The sequence below is a fragment of the Helianthus annuus genome, chromosome 2, assembly GCF_002127325.2.
Source record: "Helianthus annuus cultivar XRQ/B chromosome 2, HanXRQr2.0-SUNRISE, whole genome shotgun sequence".
Classification (NCBI taxonomy): domain Eukaryota; kingdom Viridiplantae; phylum Streptophyta; class Magnoliopsida; order Asterales; family Asteraceae; genus Helianthus; species Helianthus annuus.
The window spans coordinates 29,976,139-29,987,926 of record NC_035434.2 but is presented as its reverse complement, the minus strand read 5'-3'; the positions used below and the strand labels follow the sequence as shown (position 1 = coordinate 29,987,926).

The 11,788-nt window shown below is 37.0% G+C and overlaps 2 protein-coding genes across 2 annotated transcripts; one reads left to right on the top strand and one right to left on the bottom strand.

Annotated features, from left to right (window-relative positions):
* The first annotated feature begins 326 nt into the window (after positions 1–326).
* On the top strand, positions 327–7,805 carry LOC110939675 (phospholipase A1-IIdelta). The gene is made up of 2 exons (XM_022181248.2): positions 327–891; positions 6,804–7,805. Exons 1-2 carry the CDS (start codon positions 396–398, stop codon positions 7,568–7,570), a joined length of 1,263 nt encoding a protein of 420 aa, XP_022036940.1. The 5' UTR covers positions 327–395; the 3' UTR covers positions 7,571–7,805.
* LOC110939676 lies at positions 3,497–4,569 on the bottom strand. Its single transcript, XM_022181249.2, has 2 exons — positions 4,123–4,569; positions 3,497–3,546 (listed from the first exon to the last, which is right to left on the bottom strand). The coding sequence occupies exons 1-2, from the start codon at positions 4,439–4,441 to the stop codon at positions 3,515–3,517; spliced, it is 351 nt and encodes a 116-aa protein (XP_022036941.1). The 5' UTR covers positions 4,442–4,569; the 3' UTR covers positions 3,497–3,514.
* Positions 7,806–11,788: the final 3,983 nt, after the last annotated feature.

Sequence of the window (11,788 nt, the reverse complement as noted above, 5' to 3'; positions counted from 1 at the left end):
TTATTTATTGAACTTATACATGTGGAATTCATGTGTAGACTATATTACAATATCTACACATAATTTACACATGTATAGGTAAACGTTAATGAAAAAAATAAAAATAAGTGAACAACTTAGTTAAATGATTATCTGTATACATACACAATTGGATGTAAAAGCTATGAGTTATTGACAAAAAAAATACGATCTTTATTTTTATTTACAATAAGCTAGGATTGATCAATTAATTTCACTCGTGTTTTATAACATAAACCAACATTTGCAAATAGCCAAACAATAAGAGACAATGGGTCATAATCAACAACTTGCTATAAGACTCATCCTAGGCGCACCAGCTCCAAAAAAAAACACATTGTAGTCACAACCAATTTAATTTAGCCAAGAAACAAATCATGGATTCACAAAGATACGATGAGCTCCATGGAAGCAACAATTGGGATGGTCTTCTTGACCCTTTCGACCTCGACCTACGCAATCTTCTTATTGGCTATGGTGACCTCTCATCGGCCGCAGAACGAGCGTTTAATAATGATGAAGGCTCTCTCTACGCCGGTTACAGCTGCTACGGCAAGAGTTCGTTTTTCAAAGGAGTCATGCTCCCTTGGGCTGATTCTAAGTACCAAGTGACTTCCTTCATCTATGCCACGGCTCGTGTCGACTCTATTCTTCCTTTACTTTTCCCTAGCATTTCTCGTGAAGGAAGCGAATTCGAATCCAATTGGATGGGGTATGTTGCTGTTTCTAGTGATGAGTACAGTGAGTTCATTGGTCGCCGCGAAATATGTGTGGTGTGGCGTGGGACAGTTACGACATACGAGTGGATAGACGACATAGCGGGTGCCGAGCCTGTATCAGCCGAACCTCTACTCCCTAGTGCTAACTCTACAGGTGCGCCTACAAACTTATTAGCAGTCAATTTCTGCTGCATTTTAAATAAGTTTACAAATTGATATACATGCTTCAGGTTAAACGTATTTTGTGTTTTTCATGCTTATACAACCAAACAATAAAATCTCACTAATAACAAGGGTGAAAAGTCAATCATTTCCTCTATCCCAAGGATACATAGACTTTTCCATTAAGACCCTCGATTCTAAAAACCCCTTTGACGTGTAAAGTACGGTAAACCACTAAACATAAGGCTACACGGTATGGTGATGGTCCTCCCTTGGAGGATGGTCTGCCACGTAAGCGATACGTAGGATGGGCATGAGGATGAGCCAAAGAGGATGGATGTGTGGAAATGGGAGGATGGACCTAAAATGTGTATGTATATATTGTACGCATAGGGGTGTGTGAGAGGGGATGGCTGCCTTTTTGTCTTGTTGTGGACCGTTGGAGACGTCCTCCAAAGGACGGTGAGGACGCGACGAAGGGGAGGGCAGCATGGATGGAGGACCGGTGCCGGTAGGGGACGGTCCAAAGCCGATCCCCATACCGAGTAGCCTAAGGCGTGACTAATGAAACCATAAAGAAGTTAGAGAGTGCTAAAGCTAATATTAATAATTACTATCAATAATAAGAAATCTATATTAGTAACAGATCTAGATATATATAAGAGGTAGGAAGCCAAGAAACAAAGAAAATAGTACGCAACCCTTAAACGTGGCTTTAGTCACCTCTATAAGTCTAGCATATTAAAGGCTAAGCTAGGGCTATTTTTCCATGCTTATGAATAAATTCTTTAGGGGTTGTTTGTCCACACATCCCCTCATTTTATTTGCACATTCCTTCCTTGTACCCTATAGGAAGCGTATAGGGTAATACGATTCCTCTGGGTCCAAGTGTATTGAGCAATACACTTCCTATATGTATACTTAAAGTAGGAGAGCAGAGGAAACATATAGGATCATACACTTCTTAGAGGATTTTTTTTTTTCAAAAGACCAAGGGAATTATTTAGGGTCATACGTTTCCTAGAGGATTTTATTTTTTATTTTATTTTATTTTTTTTTTTTTTGCAAGAGTAGCATATTGTTGTTAGTATCTTTTTGAACTTTATTTTTTTTTAAATTAATTAAATTGGTTTTTTTTTTTGTTATAAAATGATGTTAGTTTTTTTCTTATAAGTTCTATAAAAGACATAGTAAAATTAAGCAATCCAAACAAATTAAACATTATCCAAATTAAACAAATATTACAAATACTTAAAACTAAATTCAATTGTTCGGACAGTACAGCATCATATGATAATAAAAACCAATATCATCATCAATACTCGTTAGACTCAACGAGCCCCTCCTCCGTAAAGTTCGGGCCACGCCTAGTAGATGGTGACCGGCTGTGCCGTGTATAGGACATTCCTGGAGTCTATAAAAACTTTAAACAAAATATACTCATTACATAACATTAAAATTGTTCGTAGAAAATGAAATAAAATAAAATAAAATAACATACCTGCATGGTAGGTCGGACAGAGGAAAGAGTGGCATGGTCTGGCCGGACTTAGGAAAATATGGCAAGGAAAGGTCGGGCTGTGTATAGGACGGGCCGTAAGCCTATAAGAATTTAAACAAAATACCCATTACATGGCATTAAATTGCTCGTAGATAAATGAAATAAAAATAAGATAATATGCCTGCATGGACGGGATGGGCTGGGTAAAGGATGGCATGGACGGGTCGGGCTGCTGCGTAAAGAACGGGCCCTGGTCCGGATAAACTCGTGGTGGTGGATGAGGTGGAACTGGTATACCCATATACTTATATATTTCACCCATGCTAGTCATCAGCCACCCTATGTCCTCATGCATCTGGTCCATCTGGCGACCGTGGGATGTTATCTCCTGACCATGTAGTGTTAGAAGTCGCATCTGCTCATCTTGGTTATGCAAAATCCTATCGAGAAGACCATTCATGCTGATGATCCACCTTTTCATGTTGAGGCGGGACCTCAACATAATCCTGCCCACCCTCCTGCTCAGCCATCTAAGGCATCTGAACCTCCTCGGCCTCCAAACGCGGGTGATGTACCAACGGCTGCCATGCCCAAACCTGACGGTTCGCCCCGACAAACCTATAACCAACATTAGGAATGTTTGTCGCCACTTTCATCCCTGTCATCGACCTGATGTCCAAATATTTGCTGGGTAAAGGGTTGGGGGTCCTATTCGGTTTCTCTTAGGATTTAGCACTTAAAGATCCCGGTTACATATCACGTTAGTACACTACTACAAAACAGAGCTTTAGACGGGGTGATATGGGTTTTAAGACGGTGTTTTCAACACCGTCTTAAAGTACACCGGTTTAAAATCAAGTCTTATTAGACGGTGTTCAATTTGAACACCGGCTTAAACTTGATGAACACCGTCTTTTGGTGTTCAATTTGATCCCCATATTAAGCTTGATGAACACCGTCTTTTGATATTATGATATAAATCGTCGCTGTTATCCTGTCGTCGCAATCGTCACTATTTCCCTGTCGTCGCTGATGCTTAAAAAACTTTTTTTCTTGTTTTTTTCAATACAAACCTGCCAATTTTCGGTTCACGACACACAACGAAGCCAACATGCTACCATCGAGGGCAGTGCAAAGGCACTGTGGCTGCGATTTGACAACATTAGCTAGTGATGAACAGCAGGAGGACGATGGCGTTTTCGAACTTCCGGTAACATAGTTTAGGCATGGAGCCATTCCAATGAGAACATTGGTGCACCCTGATTGAGCCATCAAGCCACCTCAACATAGAGTTAGCAGGACAAATGCTAACACAAGATGGCTCATGTTACCACTAGCCATTTCAATATAACTCAGGATGGTGTACTTACTTTCTTAACTACATGAACATATTTATAGGGTACAAACGTTGTCCATTTGATTTGTGGTGGTAATAAACTAGTATTGTAGCCTACAATTTGACCTTTTGGTTGTAGCTGTCTTCAAAATAGTTACTTACTTTCATATCAGGCTGTATATATAAATTACCAACTGTCCATTTATGTCATAACTATAAAAAAATAACCTATCTAGCATTTATAACTGATAGTCGTGAGAAATATTTGATTATATCGATTCGGAAAAATATAGCCCTCATCAAGTGCTTTTTCAACCTCTTTTTCTAACAAACCCTAAACTACAAATTATAACAATCGAACAAACAACATAAACGATAACATATACCTCGATGAGCTGCGGTGGTGGGTACAGAGGCAGTGAAGAATGAACGAGTGCGTGAAGGGGTTGCTGGTGGTGGTCGTCTCCGGTTGCGTGTAGGGTTTGCAGATGGTGGTTGTCTCCGTTGGTGGTGGTCGTCTTGGGTCGCGTGTAGGGTTTGCAGATGGTGGTTGTCTCCGTTGGCGTGAAGAGGTTGCAGATGGTGGTCTTCTCGGGTGGCGTGAAGGGGTTGAAAGTGGTGGTCGGAGCGTCTCCGGTGGTGTGGTGGTGGTTTACACTCAGGTGGCATATGGGTTTTGGGGGATTTAGGGTTTCTACGATACATTTTCTTAAGTTCCTTTTTTATGTTTTCTTGAATATTTTAATCAAAGTGTATGATATTTATAAGACGGTGTTCAAGACAACACCGTCTAAAGGTTGCATAAAATAGTATAAGACGGTGTTTAAGCATTAGACGGGGTTTTTTTTTGAATTTTCTTGGATATTTTAATTAAAACAGCAATGGAAATTGATTTTAAGACGGTGTTATTGCTTTAACCCCGTCTAAAATAAAACTTCAACGCCGTCTAATACTCCATTTTGTAGTAGTGGTACCCGATAGAAAGCCATTCGATAGCAAGTGAGATTCCAACCTAGGTAGTCCTTTATCATCTCTGAGTTCAACCTTAGTTCCAAGTCGCATTTAGTACGTCTTAGTTAACTAAAATTTAATTTAATTGCAATATAGGATTTTTAGAAACCCTGGTTAGTAGTTTAGTCGAGTTTTAGAGAGTCTAGAGTATTACTTAGTGTCTAGATTAGATTAATTAATTTATTTTTTTATTAAACTACTTTTAACACATCAGATCCTAATAAAAGTTATATAAATAGAAGTTGAAAAAGAACTGAGTTACTAGAAGATAATTGTTTATGGCCCAATCAACTAATGATTTTTTTGTTAATATTTGAGAAGATGTTTTTATAAAAAGAATTCAGATTAGGGGACCAGGGGAACCATATTGCCCCATACGCTTCCTATAGATTGGGTCTAGGGGAACCATATTGCCCCATACGCTTCCTATACTTTGGGTCTAGGGGAACCATATTGCCCCATACGCTTCCTATTAACCTTAGGGGAATCGTATTGCCATATACACTTCCTATTGAGGACACTTTGATCTTACCAATAAGAATCGTATTGCCCTATACGCTTCCTATTAAACTTATGGGAATCATATTGGGCAATACGCTTCCTACTGGGTCACTTTTTAGACCTTTTCAGTTTTGAACTGCGTGCATGTCAGAACCAATAGGAACCGTATTGCACAACACGCTTCCTATTGGTGTCGCATTTAATGCTTCAAACCCTATGGGAAGCGTATTAACCTATACGGTTCGTATTGAAGGATGTACACAAATTTTAGGGGATGTGTAGATACCATTACCAATTTTTACCATTAAATAGCAAAAAAAATTATGAAGGGGCGGAATCAAGGGGCAATATACTTAGACCAAACCCAATGCACTTAGACCACTTTTATATTACAACATGAGTTTAGACACTTCGACCAAACCCAAAGCACCGCATTTAGCCGCCGTGTAGTTGGGTGATAATGTGATATGGCATATATAAACTAAATATTAGCATTGGAGTGGATTTGTATTTGGAGTTGCGCCCTTCTGTACGTGCGTCGCAGTTGAGGCATTTGATAGAAGTGGAGGCCATTTATGATATTAAAAGATAGAGTTAATTACATAATTAGTCCATGTGGTTTGCACAAAATAACATACTTAGGTACTAATAATTAAAATCACATTTTAGGGTATTAACTTTTCATTTTGTAACGTTTGGAGGTATTAACGTTATTTGTAGGTTTAAAATCACATTCTATTAGTACCTAAGTATGTTATTTTGTGCAAACCACAAGTACTAACTATGTTAATACCCTAGAAGTTAATACCTCCAAACATTACAAAATAAAAAGTTAATACCCTAGAATGTGATTTTAAACTATTAGTACCTAAGTATGTTATTTTGTGCAACCCAAAGGGACTAAATATGTAATTAACTCTAAAATATAAGCTGTTTTCTTCATCCCTTAAAGGCCTAAAAAAGATACTAAATAAGTTTTATTTTTTCGTGTTCATTTTCAGAGGAAGGTTAAAAAGGATTCACCTTTCCTAGTTTATACTGTGGTTTGTTTCTAGTTTTAATTCTTCTGTTTAATTTATAAATTATAGCTATGTTTAATTATTTTTACTATTCCTAGTTTACCCTGTGGTTTGTTGTAGTTTTAATTCTCTGGCTTAATTTATAAATTTTAGCTATGTTTAATTATTTTTACTATATTTGATTAATAATACAAAAATAGAAAATGATTAATAATAAAAATAATTTGAATATTAAAAATAAAATGTAAAAGGTGACGATGATGTGGAAATGTAAGTATTGATAAAAATGTTTGTAGGTTGGAGTGAAAATGAATGTTTATGATTCATTTTTTGAAATATGACTATGGTGTTTTTGGTACATTTAACATCTTGCATTGGCGATGGCCATTAACCAATAAAGAAAATAACTATATGATGACCCAAACTAAAAAACTCTGGTTCTATCACTTTTTTCGTGTTTTGTGTATTATTTTGAAGTCATAAGTTTTGAAGTTAATTTGTCAATTTTGCCTCACGTTTTTTTGATCATGGTGCAGATCCAGATACACCAAAAGTCATGGGAGGTTGGCTAACAATCTACAACACAAGTGACCCGAACTCTGAATTCATTCCATCAAGTGCCCGAACACAGCTCTTGGAACGCATCAAAGAATTACTGGGCAAGTACAAAAACGAAAAAGTAAGCATAACATGCACCGGACACAGCCTTGGTGCATGCTTAGCGGTTCTATCCGCCTTTGACATCGCTAGGAATGTTGTGACACCCGATATCAATGTATCTGCTTTCATTTTCGCTTGTCCTCAAGTCGGGAATCAATCGTTTAAAGAAAAGACGGAGGAACTACCTAACCTTAAGATACTCAGGGTAAAGAATGACCCGGATATCATCCCATTTTGGCCAAGCAAGATAATAAAATGGGTCAGTGAGAACATTTGGGAGAGTGTGCCAAGTGAATTGCTGGAGTATGTTGATGTTGGGGTGGAGTTATGGATCAACAGCAAGAACTCACCATACTTGAAAGAGGAAAGTAAGTTAAATGGCATGCTTCATCCATTGGTTTATCATAACTTGCAGGGCATGTTGCATACTTTGAGTGGTTGGAATGGGAAGAATGGTGATTTTGATTGGGGTTTGGTGAAGAGGAGTTTAGGGTGGGTGAACATGTCAAATGATCTTTTGAAGAAAGAGTTCAAAGTACCTGTGAGTTGGTGGGCTGAGAAGAACAAAGCAATGGTGCTTAATGACCATGGTGATTGGGTTTTAGCACCTTTAGATCGTCATGACCATGACTTACCTATGTAACTTCAATGGCGAGGACAATGGTCGGGTTGAAACAGCAGTCACGAGACCTGTTTGTAAAGTAATTTCTACTAAATAAACAATGTCTTTGCTATACGAGCAGAGATGTGCGTGTGTTTTAGTAAACCAAAATAATAAACGTATTGAATATTGTGGGTTGTGATAGTTTTTTATTGTATGGTATTTCAATTCGACTGTGATATGTTTTATAAGTGTAATCAACTATCGGTGTGTATTTTGTTGGTTCAGGCCCCTTTTGACACTCACTCAACACACACACACGAACGAAAATATATTAAAGTGAAAGAAGAGAATGTTTAGAATTATCTACCTATTTCATTCCACTAAACATTTAATATATATATATATATATATATATATATATAGAGAGAGAGAGAGAGAGAAACGGGATCAAGAGAAAACGCTCAAAAGTGTGAGAACGGTGAGAACGCTTCCTGGCCAACACGTGTCACGCCGCTTAGAAAAGGGCGAAGGGGCTTTTTTGTCCTTTCATCTTCTGCTTTTCCAGTTCCGCTTTTCCCAATATTGTTAGTTTTTAAGATTTTTTGCATTAACCAAATTCAATATTTAATGGCGTTTAATGGTTTCATTGTATTAACATTTTGGCGTTTATGGCGTTTATTCAAATCGCATGCCATTATCTATTTGAATGGTGTTTTCCAAGGCGTTTTAAACAAGATGGCTCATTGTTCTATTATTTTTTATAAACATTTTGGCGTTTTTGTTATCTTGACGTTTTACTATTGTTATATTATATTTCAACCACAGGAAAAAAATACAAGCGAAGAAAATAAATTAAAAATCCTAATCGAATCTCTCTTCCCAATCTTCACTGTCATCAGTCTCTCACTTCTTTAATAGTACTAGAACTGTCACCAAATATATGGCGTTTTATGTAAAACTTAACAAACCCATTGATTTGATTTTTTTGCCTGCTCATCTGTTGATATGGCTTTTTTTGTGAATGTTTGGCGACATAGATCTATGTCGTGTGAGCGGGTTTTTCGCTTTTTCTTTATCTTGATCTTCATCTTTATAGTCAACCCACTTTTCATTGTCATTGATCTCTTCTCGTCATCCAAACTTTCTTCAAGAACAAAAAAAATACAAAATGCCATATGACTGGCATTTGTATTTTTTTCTTGAATATTTGTCCATCTCATGCAGCAAAATCTTTCTGAGTTACTCCCTTCTGATAAGAATTCATTCAATGAAACTTCACGAATAACAATTATGAATATCCAAGAAAGCATATTAGCCATCTTTGATTTTTTTTTTTTTGGCGTTTTTCAGTGAGTGGTATTTAGTAGTATCGGCGTTTGTTTTTTTGTTTGATCAAATGGAAGTTGCTGAGACGTATCATTTTATAGGATGTCTTTTTGGTGCCTAAGTTAGGCGGTGCATTATTTTAATAAAGTATTCGTCTTTTCAGTTACTGTTTGTAATTATTGTTGTTGATAAGCTTTATCTCTGAAGTCTGTAACACGTCCCATCTTTCAAGTTTGGCGTTTTAGATTCTAATATAATAAATTTTCCCTATCTTCAGTGTTACTGATTTGTATTTTTTGTTTCTAGTTACATTTTCAAGTTTGCTTTTTATTTTTTATTTTATATTTTTTTGGGTTTTTTATAATACTTTTTCAAAGTAATTTTATTATAGTTTGGGAGTTTTTGGTGGCGTTTAACGGGATGATATCGTTTAAACAAGCATTTTGGTTGTTTTGGCGTTTTTATTATATATGGCGTTTTTATTATATAACAATCAACTGAAAAGGAAAATAAAAAAAGAATACATAAACAATTGATCTTCCAAATCTTCACTGTCAGCAGTCTCTTTTCTTCTTTTTTGAATCATGTTAACTCGCTAGTTCGAATTTCGTATGATTCATTTTGTTTTTTTTGTTTTTCAAGTAGTTTTATGTGTCGCTGTTTGGAAGCACACAGCCTGACATTAACATCTTTTTCTTGAAGATTTGTCCATCTCATGCAGCAAAATGTTATTGAGTTTAGACCTTTTTCAGCCAACAATCTTGAATTTCACAATGACGATGTTTGATTTTTTAACTTTTTAGGCGTTTTAGCGATAAATAGAACGCCACGAAATAAGAGCACCTTAAACCTCAAAATTTGATCATGCTAAAATCAATAATGTTTTGCTGTATGAGATGGACAACATTGTTAATCCTCTGTTAGGAAAGATAACTGTCAATGTTGTCCACCCCATACAGCTAAACTTTATTGACAACAAAGCTCAATAATGTTTTTGTATGTTTTGGCGTTATAAATTGGATGGAAGTTGAGGATTAGTCAATAAGATTTTACTCAATGAAATGGACAACATCCCCATGTAAGGATTTTGTCCATTTTATTGAGCGAAATGTTACACACAACCAAACTGAATTTCAAAAAAATGCTTTGGGTTAGAAGGTATTTGATGTTTGGGTTTTTTGGCGTTTCTAAGGCAAATGGGATATATGAAATATGGCGTTTGAGTTTTTGTTTGTGTTTTTAATTGAAGGTCTGAGATGTTGTATATATAGGATTTTTTTGGCGGTTTTTTTAGGCGGGATTTTACTTTAATTAAGTTTAGCGTTTTATATATAATGGCGTTTTTACTGGGAATGGTCTGGGATTTTTGTTTTTGGCGTTTTATTTCATGAGATGGCGTTTTGTGTGGAGAAGTCAAAAGACCTTTTACCCTTAATGAAGCGCATCCACGTAATAAAATTGATGTTATTTACGAAAACGCCACCGCGCCAATCTAGTCCATAGATTGTTTTGATCGGACGATCGATAAGCGTTCTCACCGTTCTCACACTTTCCACCGTTTTCTCTAAATCCCGACCCTATATATATATATATGTATGTATATATACAAACGTAAAATAAACTAAAACTCCTAGAAAACAGGAAGTAAAACCCACGACTTATTTCTTTCGCATCAGTCCAACGTAATCCTCCTTATTAGCAGCAAACTCAACTTTCCCAACCCATTTAACTCGGTCAACCTAGACCAATTCCTTACCCACGGCCCGTTGATAGATGTTAGACCCATTTAAACTTAACCCGTAACCAACTTGGCCCGTACACGACCCGTAACCCGATAACCCAATCAAGATTATTCCCAACATTCACCCCCATAATCTTGATCTTCTTTCTTGCTACTTGCTTCTTTCATGCTCGTGTTCGGTTTCTTGCTTATCTTGCTTAATCGGTTCACACAGATCCGATTCAATTCTTGCTCTTGGTTTCGCTACTTGCTATCCAGAATTATTCATCTTGCTAATCTTCTAAATCACTTGTAAATCTCTCTTGAAGTTTAATATACAGAAAATCGTTGCAACTGTGTGTGTTTGTGAGGGACCTGAACCAACATTTGGCATCAGAGCCACGCTCCATGGCCGATCCTCAAGTTGTAGGCGGTGGGAAGAAACTCAACACTCATAACTAGAATTATTGGTCAACGTGCATCAGTTTGTACTTGTAGTGCCAAGATTTGTGGGAAGTCATTGACGATGCTAAGGCAACACAACCGAAAGGACAAGACGCTAGCGGAGTTTTAAGGAAATTGAAACCAAGGCAGGAAAAGTGCTGCTCTTGTTGAAGACAGTTGTGGAAGACGAACTGGCTTGATCACATCACGGATTCAAGCACCCTAAAGGAAGCCTGGGTTGCATTCTCGGTATTGTTCTTAAAGAAAAAAACCATACCAAGTTGCAACTACTTGAAAACGGGTTGTTTTCAGAAAGAGAAAGTCAAAGTACTGACACAATACACACCAATGCCAAGCAAAAAAACCATCATAAATCACGATATCATGCAGATGACAAAAATAAATGATTAACATCTAAGATCAAGGAACAATGTGGTGAACGAAAATACGACAAGGTCGCAAACGTATTCTGCTCATAAGTTAAAGTTGTGGTTGCGGGTCCGTATTGCTGGAATTTTTTGTTCAAAGTCCCAAGAATATGGAAACTCTGCAACACTTCACTATGAGGAATAATGGGATGTAGAAGCTTTTATTGCCCAAGAAGTCGAAGATCATGGTACAACTTTCACAGCTACAATGCAACGCGAATTAGAAAACTTGACGAATGGATTGTGGATTCGGGCTGTTTGACCCATGTGTCAGGGGAGAAGGAACGGATACACAATTCGAAGACGTATGGAGGAATTAAAATCATGCTCATAGCCTAA